This window comes from Falco rusticolus, chromosome 1 (genome assembly GCF_015220075.1).
Source record: "Falco rusticolus isolate bFalRus1 chromosome 1, bFalRus1.pri, whole genome shotgun sequence".
NCBI classification, from domain to species: Eukaryota; Metazoa; Chordata; class Aves; order Falconiformes; family Falconidae; genus Falco; species Falco rusticolus.
In genome coordinates, this window is record NC_051187.1 from 5,607,267 (window position 1) to 5,625,270 (window position 18,004).

General features: G+C 41.0%; 1 protein-coding gene across 9 annotated transcripts in view; it reads right to left on the reverse strand.

The window, feature by feature from the left end:
* Nucleotides 1–2,049: 2,049 nt before the first annotated feature.
* Nucleotides 2,050–18,004, reverse strand: part of STXBP4 (syntaxin binding protein 4) — a 76,257-nt gene continuing 60,302 nt past the window's right edge. For 7 of the 9 annotated variants that reach the window (XM_037406562.1, XM_037406569.1, XM_037406605.1 and 4 more), the window contains one exon: nt 2,050–5,022. In XM_037406562.1, the coding sequence (XP_037262459.1) occupies nt 4,911–5,022 (112 nt within the window). In that variant the 3' untranslated portion in view covers nt 2,050–4,910. Of the gene's footprint in view, nt 5,023–11,807; nt 13,467–15,274; nt 15,303–18,004 lie in introns of those variants that run through there. The other 2 variants (XM_037406578.1, XM_037406595.1) reach the window with 2 other exon arrangements.

Here is an 18,004-nt window from a genome sequence, read left to right on the forward strand (position 1 = left end):
GAGCGGGGCAGCGCGGACGGCGCGTGAGGACCAGGAGTGCCGAGCGAACACGGGCTCCTGAGCCGGCCTAAGGCAGAGCCAGACACAAGTCACTCGGGGCAATATTTGCAAAAAGGCCACTGAATGTTGGTGCTTGGTTTAGAGTACGCATTAACCTTTCTGGCTCAGTGAATTTCTTGAGCTGGGTGTTAGGAATCCCATCAGCTCCCAGCAAAGACCTGGCAGGCCACGGCACAGCGGCGTTTCCGGAGCTTCGGGAGAGCCTAGTCCTGCACAGCCTGAGCTCTTCCACAGCCACGACCTTTTTCCTTAAAGGATTTTCCTTGCCTTAACTCAATGCCAACAGACACCCTCCTGTGTGTCAGAAACAGACTTAAAGAATTGCCCAAACCGTTTCTTTTGGCTTCACAAAGCAGCCTGTCACGAGAAGCGTTTAAATAGCTGGTGTACGTTACGTATGCTGCGGTGTACGTTACGTGCGTTGGGGTGTACATTATGTATGTTGGACAGACCGACGTGCGCCACACATTCTGCTTGGCCGAACCTGTCTCCAGGACTCTGGTTTGTCGGATCTGCCTCCCCCAGCAAAGCACCAGCGGCAAAACCCGGCTCCCTCTGCCAGCGGGTGCTCCAGCAGCTCGAACACCTTCTGAGGAGCAGACGAAGCCACCCAACAGATAACGCCCATGTAGCAAATATATTCTGCAGTAAACCAGCTAGTTAAAAGGCCAAGTTACAGGAATCACTCCTATTCTATTGCACTTCTTATTTTAGTGTAAGTAATTTCTTATTCCTTGGTCTTCAGTAGAGGCTAAAGCCTCCGAGTGATTCCTAGGCAGGGGACCATTGGCTTCTGGTCCTTGAGCTACAACCACGGGAAGCATAAATACAGGCTCCACAGAAAACTGCACAGGAATTGTAGCAAGCCTGATTTGCTTTTTTAGCTTCCTTTAAAAGTTGGGTTTTGGTAATTCTGAGAAGTTTTATGTCAGAGCAGGAAAATTGGGATTTATTCTCTCTCTCCCCTTGGCTGACCATTGGGGTTCTGCCCCATCACATACCTACAACAGCTCTCGAAAGTAAGCGTGAGCTGATTCAGTAACACGCATAGCCCAAGTAGATGAAGAAGTGATTTGTACTGTTTAATTTCAGAAGTACTTTCTATCACTGAAATCTGTACTCTGAAGTACACAAGAGATTTCCACCACCACAAATGTATTTTGAGTACAAAGAGGAATGAACGGCAGTCTGCATCGGTTGTGGTTTTAAAGGGGATGGTATTAAACAGGGAGCTTTCTAGACGGAGGCTGAGTAGGATCATCCTTTGAGAATAAAACTACTTGAGAATGACAGTGAAATTCTCTGTACGGAGCCTGGCACCACTGCACACCCGTGTGAGTCCTCAGGGCTCCAAATGAAATCGGTGTCAGAACAGATTTAGTGCTGTAAGGTTGTGTCCAAGGTGCTCCCCTTTGCATCAAATGCCTGTGTGCAAATAGCAACTGTTGCTTTCCTCCACCAGACTGATCATAAAAAAATCTATAGAGGCTTTATGTATTTGCTTACATAATATCTGTAGCTTTTCCATACGTATGTGCACCTGCCAGCACGTACACCTGACTACGATGTGAATATTTAAGTGATGCTTATGGAATGGCCAGCTCACATATGTATGTGTGCTTCTATTTATCTGGTGGGGTTGATGAAAGGATCATCTAATTTACAGAGACACTGAGTAGTGTTACAAGGAAGTTATTTAGCACCTGCGAAGCTCAGTACCTTATATGCCTGTGAAGGTATTTGTGTTAAGCTATTTGCTTTGATGGGAGAACGTGGAATTTTAAATTTACTGGAATATTTGTGGTATTTGAAGGGCAGTTGGGCTGCAAGTATTCACGTAAAGATTAACACCAGTGTGTAGCAGAACAGTATTTTTCACAATGTCACCTTTACACAGAAAATAAATAGGGGTACAGGAATCATTTATGCCTCTGTGGCCATTCCCTCATAAAGCTGTAGTTTTATTATTTTAAAAGATATAACAGGCACTTTCATTTCTTTTCCACTTTTTATTCTGGAATAAAAATGAAAAGTTGCTGTTTACAGTGTTGCATATTTTGACAACTGCTTTTTACAAACTACTTTTAAGTTATCCTAGAACTATTTTCTCAATATACACAGTTCAGCTTAATCAAAATAATTTCACAAACTTTTTCACAGAAAGGAAGAAACAAGGGGAGATAGAGAGAAATAACCTAGGAAACAAGTATGCCAGTGTACAAAAATAGATTAGAACATTTGGAGATTGTAGGTATGAAAATGTAGTCTCAGTAACGGAACATTTGAACTAGCGGATTACCTGAAGAGGTAACGCTTACCGGAGAAGAAGCTAGAGAGATGCAGAGATCTATTTCTAACGGCTTTAATTTCTAGGCAAATTTATAAGAGAGAGGGAGAAAGAGTCTCCAAGTTTCTGAAACGTTCCCGTCCGTGGGTGGAGACAGTAAGCAGCGCAGGCAGATCGCCAGCATTTTGTCTTGATTTCTCCCCCTCTCGTGCACAGCAGCTGCGCGTCGCACGCTCGAGGCCAGGGATCGCGGCCAGCTCCCCGGGAAGGGCCGGCAGTATGTGCAGAGCTGTCCTCCTCCAGCTGATCTACCAGGACAGCTTTAAATTGCTCTCCATCAAGTTTCTGCTCATGCAGCCTGCCTGATCCATAGTCTCTGTCCTTAAATAGCTTCTCCTATGAGAAACACCCAGCTAGCTGTTCCAACGCCGCTAGCAGAATAAATCCAGACTGCGAGGGTCAAGTGGAGACTCAAAGCGCTCTTGAACAGAACTGGAAAACTGGAATCTATATGCAATCGGGTATCACGGAAGTATGAACTGCAAGCGCCTGTCATAAAGCATCCAAATGGCTACTACAGCTACAGCAAATACCGCAAGGAATTCAGAACCATATATATCCTCTATGGGTCATGAGTCTGTGCCATTTTCAGAAAAGGGATTTCAATAAAAATGCTTCTTGAGTGTCCAGCCCTGAAAGTGAAGCACAAGCTCTGTCCCTTCAGGCTGTGAGGCACGTAGGAGCCACTGGAGAAAATACAGCTAAAGCATTTCTGTGTTATTGCTATGAGAAGTTTTCTTAGAAATAAAAGTTACTGTGGGTCTGCTGAGCAAGCTCTTCTTCCTAATCCACACCACCTGTGTAGATTCACAGATAATTTGGTTCTGACCTAGTTAAAAGTACAAAACAATTTTTTCCTATTTGCTTATTCAATATATCCTGACATCTACTTCCAGCAAAGCCTGCAAAAAAACTTTTGCGAACTGCGCTTTGCTCCTCCAGCAAGACCATTTGGTGATCTGCTCTGCAGCTTACAGGCCAAATGCAGTAGCTTGCTGCGCTGCTTCAACGAAGAGACTTGATTAGGATCGTTAAAAAAAAGTATATTATTTTTGATTCAAAAGGATCAACAGCTACAGTGTGCCTGACCTGGCACAGCTCTGTAATGCTCCGGACAGAGTCTGGCATAGGCACCTGAACTGCAAGTCTGGTCTTCACATCCATTCCTCAGGGTACAAGGATTTTTAAATCCATGCCACACCTGCAGAAGACTGACCTCAAAAAATGTGACTGCACAGCCTCATTCCTTTGCGTCGGCCAGCAGAGGTGAGCGGGAGGGCAGAGGTGTGCCTGAACCTTTCCAGGGAGGTTCTGAAGCCCTTCAGTGCGTGGCTCAGGAAAATGCAGATTGCAGCCTGTGCCTCCCTCACACTGTTACAGTCCCATTCTCCTTGGGCTGAAGGTCAGAGAGAGTTTTCTTCGGCGTATTCATCAGCGCTTCTGCGACATTTCAGGTCTTTCATTCATTAGTCAACACCTACTATATATCATATACATACACACACATTATATAAGGAGCCTCCAGAAAAACCGTAGCATAGAGTCATGTATTTGACAAAGCTGACATCATACACTGTGCTGTGAATATGAGATTTAAAATATCCTGTTCTATTGAGGTACAGTGAAACCTGTTCATTAGCTTGCACTAGCACTCCCTATCATTTTCTTTATCCTCTTTAAATCATCACCAATGTGTACAAAATGATTTTGTTCTACTTAAAGACCAACTTTGAGGAGGTGACTGATTTCTGCTGATCCTGGAGGTGGTTTCACAGGTTTCATTGTACTTGAAACTTCACAGCTTCCACTGAAGTATTTGATGCAAGTATGTATCGGTTTAGCAGAGTACAAAAGTAGAATAATTTTCATTCTTGCCTCATATTGTTGACAAGAGTATGGTGTCCTCTACCAAAACTGTTTCTTTTTACTTGACAACTTATCAAAGACTCATTTTTCTAAAGCCCAACCATCAGTCTTGGTAAGTATTTGTTTTAAAAGTCATCAGGGCTTCAATACTTGTAATAAATTGCTGGATTTCCAGATTTTCAGTAGTTAAAGAAAAGGCATCTACATTATACTCACTAGCACTGGTTAAAAACCCCAAACACAGCTCACCTTGCATCTTGCAGTCAGCCATCAGCTGGAACCTCCCATGTGAAATCACAACCGATGGTCCCATCTTAACTCTCAGGCTGGTCATAGCTGTGAAAATTCCACTTCAGGTCAGGACAGTTACGCCAGTAGAGAGGTCATGAGCAGAGAGGATTGGGCCCTAAGAGAAGACCGATCCCTGCACACCAAACTGGGACAGATGAAGAACTGAAGGGAGCAGCGCTTGCATCAACAAACCCAACCAAACAACGGCAGAACCTCCTCTGACTTCAAGGGGAGAAACGTCACCAGGTACTATTGCATTAGACTAGAAACTACGTAGATTAAAAAGTGTGCATCTTCTCACTAACGTGCTGAAACTAGACAAACTACTATCTGTCAACAGATGTCCTCAGCTCTTGGACCCAGGAAGCTCTCTTATTCCATCATCATCATCCTCAGAGCAAAGCAAGCTTAGGGCGCTTGTCACAGGATGGATCCATGACGTTGTCTGTGTTACATGGCTAAAAAGAAACAAGAAATGCCATTAGCAACCCAAAAGAGGTTTGCCAATCTCCAAACAAGAAATACCAGCTGGGAGTCTGGAGTTGTAATGATCATTGCACCACTTTCAAATACGGAATTCACTTTAAACTATGAGATTTTTACAAAGTGTGGAGTCTTCTGGGTGCCAGAACCTGGACTGAGGGTCCCATTTCCCAATACATTCGAGAGAATGCTTTTCTAAGAGACTTCTGGTCTAGACCGGTGACATTTCCTGTTAGTTAATGGAGCTGTTGGAAATTAACCCAGCAACAGTGTACAGCCCGGACTAGCAAAGGCTTACACAACTCCAACACGCTACCAAGGTACGAACATTGCCATCGTACCAGTTAAAGCCTGGGGCACAGTGGTCAAGGGGAAGCTGACCACCAAAAGTGGAATCACATCGTAGAAATACACTTGGTTTGTCAGAACACGAGCTAATATCCCAGCCTCATTAAGTCACTCCTCTTCTTGCAGAATAAGGCAGACGAGCAAGTCCAAAAAAGGATGTTCTTCTCACGTCCTCCAGACCAAAATCTGGACGTGCTTCCGCAGCCTTTACACAGGTAATAGGAGGGAGTCAGTTCTACTTTTTAAGGCTTAAACCCTACATCTGACATGCAGCCTAAGCTGCTTTATAGTTTTGGGTGAGCTTCTATATGAATGGAAAGAACCTGATCAAGGGCTCAGTAAGGACAGATAAATGGAATAGGCTGACTGTTTGCGGGTGAGAACGCTGCACACCTTATGCTTGGTAGTATGCATGCTAGCCATACTGTGTGTGGGCACGGCACAGCCTCTTCTCCCTTCTGGAATAACGTGTGCTTGGGAAAGGAAATAGCTTCTTTTCACTTAAAAAAATCTCGCTAATAAATTCACAGTTTTTATAGTCAAGTCAGTGCAAAGATTAGTTCTGTAATATAAGTTCATTACAAGAACTAGCTGAAAAATATTGCACGTATAATACACACTGTAAAAGACAACAGCTGTTCTCACAAATTCTAACATACAGTGCACCTAAAGCCCATGCCTACACTCCCCTTTCAGGTGCGTTAGTTTAAATATATTATATAAACATAATTAAATATGGAACCACTCTAGATTTATGTATTCAAGTGAAAACGGATTTTGTCTTTCTGTCTTCAGTACTCTCTTGAATATCTGATTATGGAAACTGATACGTTCAAGTAGGAATTTGAGTCAATATTCCGCTACACCAAGTTGTGGGTAGGGGGACCACTGTTCCAGTCAACATGATCCTGCTATGATCTTACCTTGTATTCACACCTTTCACCCAAGTACCCTGAGCTCAGAATACGTTAGGTATGATAGACACCACCACTGTTTAAGAGGCAAGTATGATACTACTGTAAATCACATCATGAGCTGCATGAGTAGATTAACGTCTCCCTGGACTGGTAACCTGTGAATTTAGCCACTATTTCAACTGAAGCAACACCTTTGTGAGGTGAGGACCAAGCAAGAAAAACAAAATGTGGAAGATAAAGGCCATTATCCTCAGTTCTTACCCTTAAAAACCAAACCAATCCGAAAGCTCCAGTTATGTGTAAAAAAAAAAAAAAACCCAGAAAAAAATCCTAAGTGCTTTTCAGGTCAGAGCAGCACTGGATAGACTCCATTCCTTCAGGAGTATATTACAAAAATGTGCACAACCTTACTGGAGCTGTAGAGGTCAGTTTCACAGCAGTTAAAACAGAAGTGCAACCGAACAACAGTAGCTACAGAAAATACAACACAGCAGATACTGACCGCTCGCAAGTTCAGTCATCATTTCGTTCTAAGAAAGTCAATGTACCATTTTTACTAGGAATGACAGATACTTCCCAAAGGTTTCCAAAGTTTAACTTTAGAAAGTGAGATGATAGCCAACATGAAGAGAGTCCTTTTAACAATGTTTTATAAGATGTTTGTGAATAATATCTAATCAAGAAATTCCCATTATTCTACAACATAGGGAAATACGTCTTCATATTTCCATTATGAATACATATTTGTAAATATACTAAGGAAAATATCTTTGCTGTATTTTTCTGCAATATTTTCTATACTGTCAGGAAATAATTCTTTTTTTTTCCAATAAAACTTTTGTTAATATGGCTTAATACAGAAGATAGCACTCTAAATTAAAGTCCCACACGTGATTTCATTTATCAGCATAACGCCACAGAATTCCTTCCAGTACCTGCGGAATCATGGGAGCCGAATGAACTGGATTCCATCCATTCCAGCTCTGCCAATGCAAGATTTACTGCCTGCAGTACTATTTTAAGTGTTTATATTGCCTGCTTTTATCAAGCCATTTCTCAACAATCCATTACTGCATTTAAATAAGAAAAAAATTATTTTAAAAAAAAATTATTTTTCCCATTTGACTTGCAGCATACCTTGACCTGCTGTGCACCTAAATCCTTAGCTCTATTTTCTCACGAGCATGCAGTATCGATCCTGTGAAATGGGAGGAAGTGCACACGAGTAGAGGAGTTACGTGGAAAAGCATTCACATGTCTTCGATGTAACCAACTAAAGTGTTTGTTAAGTGTTTATTATTCAGAAGATTTTCTTCCTACATAATTTAGGACCAGGAGGCAAATGATAGCATGCCTAACTTCCTGCTAACTGCTGTAAGAACTTGATTTTGTTCTCTTACAAATTAAATGCTAAAACTCTCCAGACATTTAATAGTGCAGAATTGTGGCATTGACATCAGGATTACAATTTTCTGTATTCCATGGCATAACGTTGTTAAATCACTGGTGAGAAAGAATTGAACTAGTTTCCATCCATTTTCAAAATATTTGGGGCCAAATTTTGCTCTGTCAATCTGCTGTAAATGCTTCTGATTTGAACTCAGGTCTTTTAAACTTGCACTAGACACTGTCCCATGAATGCTTCTGCTAGGACAGATTGTTTTAAAACCTTTGCCAAAATCCTTACTAGGAAAAGAACTCTTATAAATAAACATTTAAGTCCAGATACCACGTCTCACATTGTAGACAGACACACACAATACGCGCAGATTATTTAGGTACAGAATAAATGTGTAAACCCCCCTGCTATTTATTTTTAGCTCTCCAAAAGTGCTGTGGCTAAAGAGCTTTGACATAATCAGTCCGAAGAGATAATCCCAGATTTACTGGTTTGCAGAACATTCTTGTATTAGAAATACATCCTCTCTGATTTGTGTGTTAGGGCCAGCAATAAAAGTGAGAGGGAATCCAAACCTACCTCTAGGTTTTGCTTAATTGATGAAACTGTTTTGAATATTAAAGTAATGTTTGGAAAGCCAGCATTACAAGTTCTAAATGTAAAATGTTTTCCATTTGCGAATGTTCCTGCTCAAAAGATTAATTTCACATTTACAGAGCAATTAACAATATTTAAAGATTTTTAGGTTTTCAAACAAGTCATTGCTATCGGAGGGTAGCCAAATTTATTGTCAGAAAACAGAAACATTTCATCTGGAAATATGTCAGTAGCTTATTCTGTCTTTTTAACATTAGTAAATTGCAGGACAAATTTTAGAGCTTGGAAAAACAAAACATGAGAATACAGGGATTTATTTTTTGGCAAAGGAATGGTAGCAAATTATTTGAAATACCATTCTAATTACCCTCCTTATGGCTCTTCTTTGCACGGAAAAGTATTTCTTTTAAAATGAGAGCTTAAGACAGACTTTTAAGAAAAGAATAATGCAAAGAAAAACTAATGGAAAAAAAACACGTCTGCACCTTTGTTAGATTTTGAGCATTGTCAAGACCTGCTTTTCACCTTAAATTGTATTCTCCAACTAGGACCAAACTCTGGAGCCCAACAAGGAATCATGAAGCGTCCTGCAGACAACACAACTGCTGTATGTCACTCTGCAGGATGCTGACCTGCAAAGCAGTCACGCACTCTTCTTTTAAGTGGCTTTTTTCTTTTCCCTTTTGACGTGGGACAACATTACACCACCTGGCTGGATTCTTCCAGTGCACCAGGGTGACTTAGCTTTAAAAGGAGCAATCTTGCACAAGACCCATTTGCCTGAGATCTCTTCAGGAGACAAGATGCAGCCGTAAAGAGTTAATCAGTCAAACCTTCATAATGAGTAGGGACCATACTCGTTAAGGGCCAAATAGGACTTAGCTGTATCTGAACCTGGAAAGCCAAATTCTGGCCTCATATGAACCCTGTGCTTCTCTACCAGATTGAGCAGTACTGAAGATGAAAGTGAAAGCAGAACTCTGCTCACACGAAACAACACAAACACCAAGGTAGCTATTTTCCTCCCTAAATGAACATGCCCCAGTACCTAAATACACATAATCTACCGTAGCAATTTTGCTAAACTTGTAATCTTTCTTATGTCACGTTTTGAGTTCCCACCCTTCGCTAGCCCTTTAAAACGCTGTAACGCTCAGCTGAAGAGTACTGATGCTTGATGGAGCTTTTACCGATCCGTGCACGACTGAACGTTTTTGCAAAGCCACGGTCACCGGGCAGCAGTGCCGACAGCCGCGAGGCTGGGACACGGGAACCCCACGCTCCCAAAGCTTTACCCTTTAGCACTTCCACTGCTGTTATGGAAATAATCATTAAAAACCCACTAATGGCACTGCTAGATGTAGGTGCAACGGGCTGGAAGGGGTCATACTGTGTACTACTCAGAAACGTATTCCACACCGTGCTTTTGAGTTTTTAGACTTACACGCATATCCCAGTGGGAAGTTCTAGAGGCCCCACGTTCCTTTGGTACACGAGTATGCAGGCCCCCACGCAGCGGTGGTTTGGAGGCTAACGAGGCCCAGAGCAACAGGAGAATAAAGAACAATGCCACTGAGCGAAGATCCTGAAACTTAATCCTTCATCTAGAGGTTGTATCGTCTTCCCTGCTTGCCCTTGCACCGACTCCATCTGTGTAGCTCTTTGCTGGACTACACACAGCTTTGCAAGGTTCGTTTTCATTACTTTGTTCTTTGGTGCTGCGTCTTCCTGTTTCTGCTCCCCTTCTGCCTGGAACAGCCTTTTGCTTCGCAAGGATCCTTCTTCTCTTAAAAACCTACTGTCCCAAATCTTACGCCTTTGACGAGGCACCCAGCTCTTCCACCTCTATTTTCCTCACACTTCTCTAACTTCCTAAGGCAAGTCTCTTGGGCCATGATCAGCATTCCTTATGCACCTTCTGAAACACAGCACAGTAAGAAAAAATACCATCAAAAATAGATCCTGCACAAAAATGGAGTAGTCCTAGCTTGCACCAGGCACCTTGAAGACCTTCATGTTTTGGTGGGATGAGACAGAATTACCCTTCCTCATGCCAGCAGGTGGCAATGGAGCATCTAGGAGGTACCACAGAGCTGTCCTGAGGGCGATCACGGGAACAGCAGACCTCCTGCTTACAGCCAAGCCCCCTCCCATGGCTGTGGAATTTAGAGAAATACTATACAGCAAGCCTTGGGACACAGGATGGTGAAAACGCTGGAAGCAGGCTAATGCTGTTGCCCTCAAATCTCCACTGACACTGTTTCTAAACTGTTTTACAATCAGATTGAATATAACGTGTAGTTACTGTGCTGCACCTGATGCTTTGTGAATGCACTCCTGATTTTATTTAGGATTGCATGATTTTTGGGAGCAGAACTATTTCTCAGCTTTCAAGAGCCAGTGCTTTTAACACTTTACCCGTTACGAATTTAAACGTGTTATTGAGTTTTTGTTTCTTCGACTCCAATGTTTGACCGTGAAACAAGCTCGCCGAGCCAGCACGCACGTGCAGAGCCAGTCCTGGTATCTGTCATGTTTGGTGCCCTCTTTGACAACGCCACTTGCTGGAAAGCAGAAGTGAAATCCTGTACGGGGATAACCAAGTCAAGGAACAGAAAACACTTGCTATTTTGAAGAGCAAATGCTGGGAGGATCTGCAAGGAATAACTAAAGGATTTTGATTTAGTAGATAAGCAATCAGAACAAAATAAAACATCTGAGTGATGCTGATGCAAGTCTATAATCAGTCAATCCTGAGAGCATCTAGGGAAGACAGTTTTTCCAGACATGGAACCTATAGGCAGTTTGGGAAGGGTTTTTGTATTATATTTATCAAAATCAGATTATCTTAAACTAAATGTTCCTTTTTTTCCCTTTCCTCCTTCGGTTAAAATGGGTTTAAGACGGTACCCTCTTTCAAGGCAACATTTCAAAAGCCACACAGAGCATGTAATAGTACCCCAGGAGATGCTGGGCAGCTCCTGGAGAATGGCAGTGACCTTAACTTCTATTGGCTGTAATAAGATTGAGAGCACTTGTCACCTCACGGAGCTGTGTCCTAAGGCAACATAAATGTTTCTTGTCTTTCCCTCAGGGATCATAGATTTTGCCTGAGTATTAATTAAAGATTGAGGGATATAAAGTGAAAACCCAGAAGACAGTCTCGCTATTTATTCCTTGATTAAACCGATTAAACACTTGTCTACTATGAAAAATCTATGAGCAATTTCAGAAGGCAGCTATCACTGGGAAGATTTATATAGCCAAACAGTGTGCTATATCACTGAAAATTGTCAACAATAAACAAATGGCCCAATCTAAAATAAAAACAGTAATAACAGTAGGATCTCAGCCAAGGCTGAATAAGCCCAAAGGTTTGAGTGACAGGATATGCAAACTTTTCACAGTTTTAAAGCACTACCTGAAATCTCTCTCACCCCGGTACTAGCCAACTGCAATTCCTCTCAAAGTGCTGGTTTAATACAAACTCACAATCCTGTGTCTCAAAGTGAACACCATATACATTGTGGTGCAGTTTATTTGCATCAGAGCATGCTCAAGGCTTATGTTTAAGCTACACACGTACTAAACCGAATCAAAGCTGGAGGGATGGCTTCAGATGAAGCACATACTGGAACACCCTTGCTGCACAGCATTCTGCTGCCGACGGCTTTCCCGAAACCCAGGGCGTAGCAGGACGACTGGTGGTGTAGAGCAGCGGTGTACGCGGCTTACTCCACAAGTGCCAAATCCTGCCCTTACAAAGGAAAACTTAGCAGGAGTTGGAACTTTCACATTTCCAGTCCTACTCACAGAAGTCACTAGAGAGGTGAGAATTAGAGCTTTGGTCACATCACTGTGAGAGTAGAATTACCTGGCAGAAGTAACAAAAATCAGCACACTGATTTCAGTGGGATTGGTAGGTCAAGAGCAAAAAAAAAAATCATTTAGCTTCACGTATTTTCTCACAGAAGAAATTTTAACAGCTGCCTCATATGACAGGCCAGAACCCAGACAGCACACAGTACCTGTGGAAGTTGAAAGAATGTTTCTCCATTTTGGTTCTTGATATTAAACAACAAACAACCTCTCAGGAAAAGAGATTGCTCAACCAAAAGCAGCTTAAGGTTTTAACATTCTTGTATTACAAGCTCATGTTATCATAAAATCCAATGCCAAGTTTCCTAGTTTTACATCTGAGATTATTTTCCTTATACTCATGCAAAATGATTTCAGTGAAAATCAGAGAAACTGAATTCTCTACAACCCAAATCTCTGGCAATAACTATTTTTAAACCTTAGAAATTATTTGGAATTTTCATCTGATCCCGGCCCTCTGTAGTCTTCATGAATTTTTACTTAGGAAAATGTCTTACACGAAATCATTGCTGTGCCTTTCAATAAGAAATCTTCCATCATGCAAGTGGCTGTGAAGGAAGAACAAGGGGGTGCAATTTTCAAAGAGGACTATTACTTCTGGATATATTTATGCCTAGTGACCAACTTGAGACACAGCACAGAGTCAGACACTTCAGATGGCAGGCATTAACACCGTGCAAATAAAAGTTCTGAGATGTCTCAGGTTGGTTATCCAAAGCCCCAGAAGAAATATGTCAGGATTACCCAAATCCATATGGTTACGTCTGAAAGTGTTTGAACCGATGCTGAGCTGACGGATGCAGAGCGCTTTGGATTGTTATACGTTAAAAAGCACATGGTTAGTGCTGAGCTTTATTTAAATATTTGCAACTTCTTGTGACTATATAATTATTCTTTCCTCTATTTTCAGGTAGGAGGACTTCACGATGACAGGGAAAAGGAAACATTTTCAAAAGCAACCTCTATTTTTGAGTCACATGTAAAATAGGAAAGGTCCAATTTTAAGAGATGCAAAGTCATTGCATCTTCCTTTTAACTCCATGAAAAGAGTGCTCCATGTCTCAAAATACCCATTCACACTCACAAAAAGTTATTAAGATGAGGACACCTACGATGGTGATTTTGATAAATGAAAATTTTGGTGCAACCAACTTGCCTTCCACCGCACAGGGAGTGGGGAACCGAGCTGGTGCCGGAGTCAGGCCTGGGGGGGTGCAACCACACGCTCCATCCAGCAGATCAGGGTTTTTCTTAGTTTGCTGTTCTGAACTCACTGCAACTTGAGTGGAACATACAGAAGTTTCCTTTTAGATCAGCTCTGCTCTGATTTGAATTTCATTGAACTTGGTTTTTGCTAGGAAGGGCCACTCCAACCACTACTTAGACAACCTGCAGACAGCTACTATATTGTAACGTACTAGTATATACTGGAATGGGACATCAAAAGCAAAGCATAACACACCCTGCTATGTTGGGTTTTGGGTCCTTCTTTTGTAATGCAGTGGAAAGTGTAAAGTCAAAGGAACAGCTTATCAAAGGAACAGCTTTGTTTTTTTCAATTGAGCATGCACTAAGTAAAATCAACCGTGATTTATTTTCCTTCTATGATGATACCTTTAGCTCTAGTGCTATAAATCATCAATGTTTATACTACAGAAGTTCTTCATCTATCACACATGCTTTGCTATTCTTAGTTCAGTCATAAAATCATAAACAGTTTCTGCGAATGCCCAACTTTCAGTAAAATTAATGACGATTAATTTGCTTCCCAAGCAAACCCAAACAAAACAGAATGTTACAAATTATGTTAAGTACGATGTGTTGGCTTTCAAAGTGGAAGCCTGATCTGTTAGGTATTATTTCAAAAGCTACCAGAACACATTACGTGTGGTTTTTATTAATCTGTATTTTACAAGTACTGACTTTAGGCTCCTACTTAACATGAACTAAATTCTGTATCTACCAATGATATCTTCATTGCCAACCTTGTCACTCTGAAGCACAGAATGCTTCCATGTGAAACTTCTGATTCTGAGATGAACTGCTGAAAGACAACCCTAAAGCATATATTACTGTTTCCCTCTTGTCATAAGATAGAAAACATCACAGCCCCTAATACATCTAAAGGAAAAGATCTCCAAAGTTTAAAATACTTGGGAACTTTTACTTGTCTTTCAGGAAAATTTAAGATAAACGTTCTTGAGGAAAATAACAGTTAATGCGGAATAGTTGGAACCTAGTCCTATTAAAATGCTAGAAAAAGTGTGTTTACAGGGGCAAAATTCACAGCTGGTCCTTACAAACTGTATACATATGCAAGGAGTGGGTGGGAGTGGGAGGGAGAATAGCAAGGCCCTACCTAAATTTAGGTGCCAGTCTCATGATACAGAGCTGCCATATGTTAAAGGTGAACACAGTGGGAGGATGGAAGAGATTAACTATAATGGGTTTTCTGGGAAAAAAATTAAGTGTCCCAGCTATGGGTTTATTATACTGTTCCTATGTGATTCTAAACCACCAGTGTATAACCATTAATTAATTAGCATATATGACACTGCACTGGCAGAGCCGTTATGCACAGACACTTTCTCCTATTTTAAAATCAAACCCAGATGTTACTAATTCACAAAATCTGTTCAATGACAGAATACACTTTCTGTTCCCACTGCTGCAGTGCTGTGACTACCATGAGGACTTTTAATGCCAAAGCACACAACAAAAGTGAAATTTAGTTTTAATAGTGGTGACAGCACTTAGTAACCTCGTTCAGTGTTACACCTGAATGAAGCCTGGGCAAAACCAGCCACATGACTAGCTTTAAAAGTGAACAAGACGGCCTTTCTTTTACTTACAAAACTTTTCCCATCCTAATGCCTCCCAGCTGACTGGTAAGCGCATACATACACATCTGGGTGTAGGTGATACTTTATGGGGGCTCATTGGCCCCTTTGTTTCTGCAATTTACAGACAAAATGTCAATTTGGGACAGGAATTTCTATTAGAAAATCAGTAATTGAATTTCTTACAACAGAATAGCTTTAATCATCTAATAAGTAAAATTAATTAATATGAAACTTTTTTACCTTATTATGTGGGGTCTCTTCAATACACTGGTCTTCCAAGTTCAAGACAGACAATGGAAAAAAATGGAGAAGGTTCAGTGGAGGGTCACCAAGATGATTAGAGGGTTGGAGAACTTGGCATATGAAGAAACGTTAAAGGAATTGTGTTTAGTCAGCCTAGAGAAGAAAAAGCTCAGGGGGATGGGTGTCAAAAAAGTCTTTCAATACCTAGAAAGGTAGTTCTGAAGAAAAGCACTTTGCTCAAAAAGATGTATGGCAACAGAAAAGAAGCGATGGGCACAAGTTGCTTATGGGGAAATTCTGTCTAGATTAAAAAAAAATATTCTTCACTGTGAGAACAGCTAAACATTGGAATAGGGTGCCCAGATAGGTGGCAGAATCTCCCTCACTGGAAAAATTCAAGACTTGGTTTGACAGGGCTCTGGATAACTTACTCTTCAACAGATGGTTAAACGAGATGACCTCCAGACATCCCTTCCGATCTAGACCTCGCTATGATTTTATTCTGTGATTTCAGAACTGCAATGGACTGCTGAAAACCCTACTGGGCTACTGAATTGTCACTTTGGGCAAACGAGGTCAGAATCTGAACTCGACCAAGCTGGCTGATATGGACAGTGACACCAAATGTAGACCAGTGCGGAAACCAGGCACCAGTAACACATTCCTCTTACACATTAACTGATGGGGCATGAATCTGGTCTTATGTATGAATGACTGATTGTACTGCTACATGCAAAATAAAATACTGCTTGCCCTCTCCACTACTTGAAAGTATACCAGGTTATCTTAAAACATACCTGGGGCCAAATTCAACCATTACTCTCCAGCAGGAGGAAAGCACCGTTATAGCAGCAATGAAGCTTGTCCCTACCTTTGAGTCTACTGATGTGATTTTCGTGCTGGTAACTATTAATTTTTATTTATTATATTAAATTGTATTATATTATATTAGTAAGACACTTGATTTTGCTTTTTTCCCAATGCATACTGAGATGTAACTCAGAGACCCTTACATTACTATTTGCTATTTCACGGTAAACCTATACACATGACCTTAATGCCTAGCACAAAACCCTGTGAGTTTATGACACACCAGCAGTCTAAAAGGTAGTTTTCTCACACCTGCCAGTACTTTGTGACTGATCTTAGCAACCTGGTTGATTGGAAATAATTTACTGAGACTGAAATGATTTCCTGAATAAAAGAGACCGTTTCAAAAATTGTTTTAAGGTGAGGACTCATGGACAAGATACAGCTTTCCCTGGTAGGTAAAGGGAGCTGTTCAGCCCCTTAGAAATATAGCCATGTAAATGTTTTATTCATGTCAGTTATTCACATAAGTGGGTTTTACTTTAGTGTGTAACACAAGCCAGCTGGTTTGCTTCTTTTAAACTCTGATTTCTCATGCACTTCATACTGCTACACCCCCTTCAGAGATATTTATGGAAATTTCTCAGCAAGCTGTCTCAAGCTTATGTGCTATTAAGATTCCATTCTGGGGTGTTTACTGCATTAGATTTATAACATATAGATTTATGGACTCAGCTACTTGATGGCCCAATAAAGCCTGTTGGAACTGAAGGCAACTACTAATTAAAATAATATTAGATTGTCCTCAACATCTTGTAAAACTGCTGTGGATTTCAACAGAGCCACTGCAGCTTCTATATAGCCTCACAGCCTAACAGCACAGTATGAAAACTGACAATTCACATACAAGATCAGTTTAATTGTGGCTACACTTTGGGAATTATGTTTTTCTGTTTGTATACATGGAAGTGGGCTAGTGCTGAAACACTGAAACACTCTTAAGCCCCTCATGGCTTTGGCGGTTCTAAACACTAATGAAAGGACTGAAATTCACAGCCAAAGAGAACAAGAAGGTTACACTAATAGTACCAGGGCTGCAAAGTATCAACTATTCTGCTAATCCCCCTTTAAACAATTAAGATTAAATCCCACTGAAAAGGATCAGTTGATAAGGTGCACCTCTAGTGAAGTTCCTTCTAGAAAGGGGTATTTTCAATGTTGGGTAGCGTTTTCATCTTGAAATCTCTACCATTCAATGTCAGGAACAAGGGACTTGTGCAACCCCTGCTCCTTGCTCTAAATAGTTAACTTTCTCTGACTTCATACACGTCACAAAGTGTAGTACGAGGTATGAGTTTTCAAGCATGCAAAAAACCCGGCTTACACTCTGTAAAGGCATTTGGAAACAGTGATGAAAGCAAAATAAGGAAACAGTTAAAATGAATACTAATTACCACGATGTCTTATTGCAATGCTCATTAATTCCATTCTAATGAACTGCATCTAGAGCTCTTAACACTACTTCAGCGTGGTGGCTTCATTCAGAACAGAAGTTTTTAGACAATGGTCATGAAAGGTGATCTCCTACCCGTCTGCAATTAAAAGACAGATTTTCCTTGCCTGCCACATAAAGACTGACATGTAGAACTTTACAGGACAGATTACACAGAAGGTAACAATGATGGAAAACCTGGGACACTATCACTTGTAATTAAAGGGAAGAACATTCACAAGTCATTAACAATCAAAGATCAACGCAAAAATTCCTGAAAAAGCTTCATGTGAACTAATGGATTCAAATCTGTAGTTTCAGCAAGTGCAGATAACATGCAAAACATCTGATGCTTTGTGCAAATTGGGCTTCCACCACCTAACTAGCTGAGATTCTACTGTTGCTAATATGCATCTTACTGTCACAGCA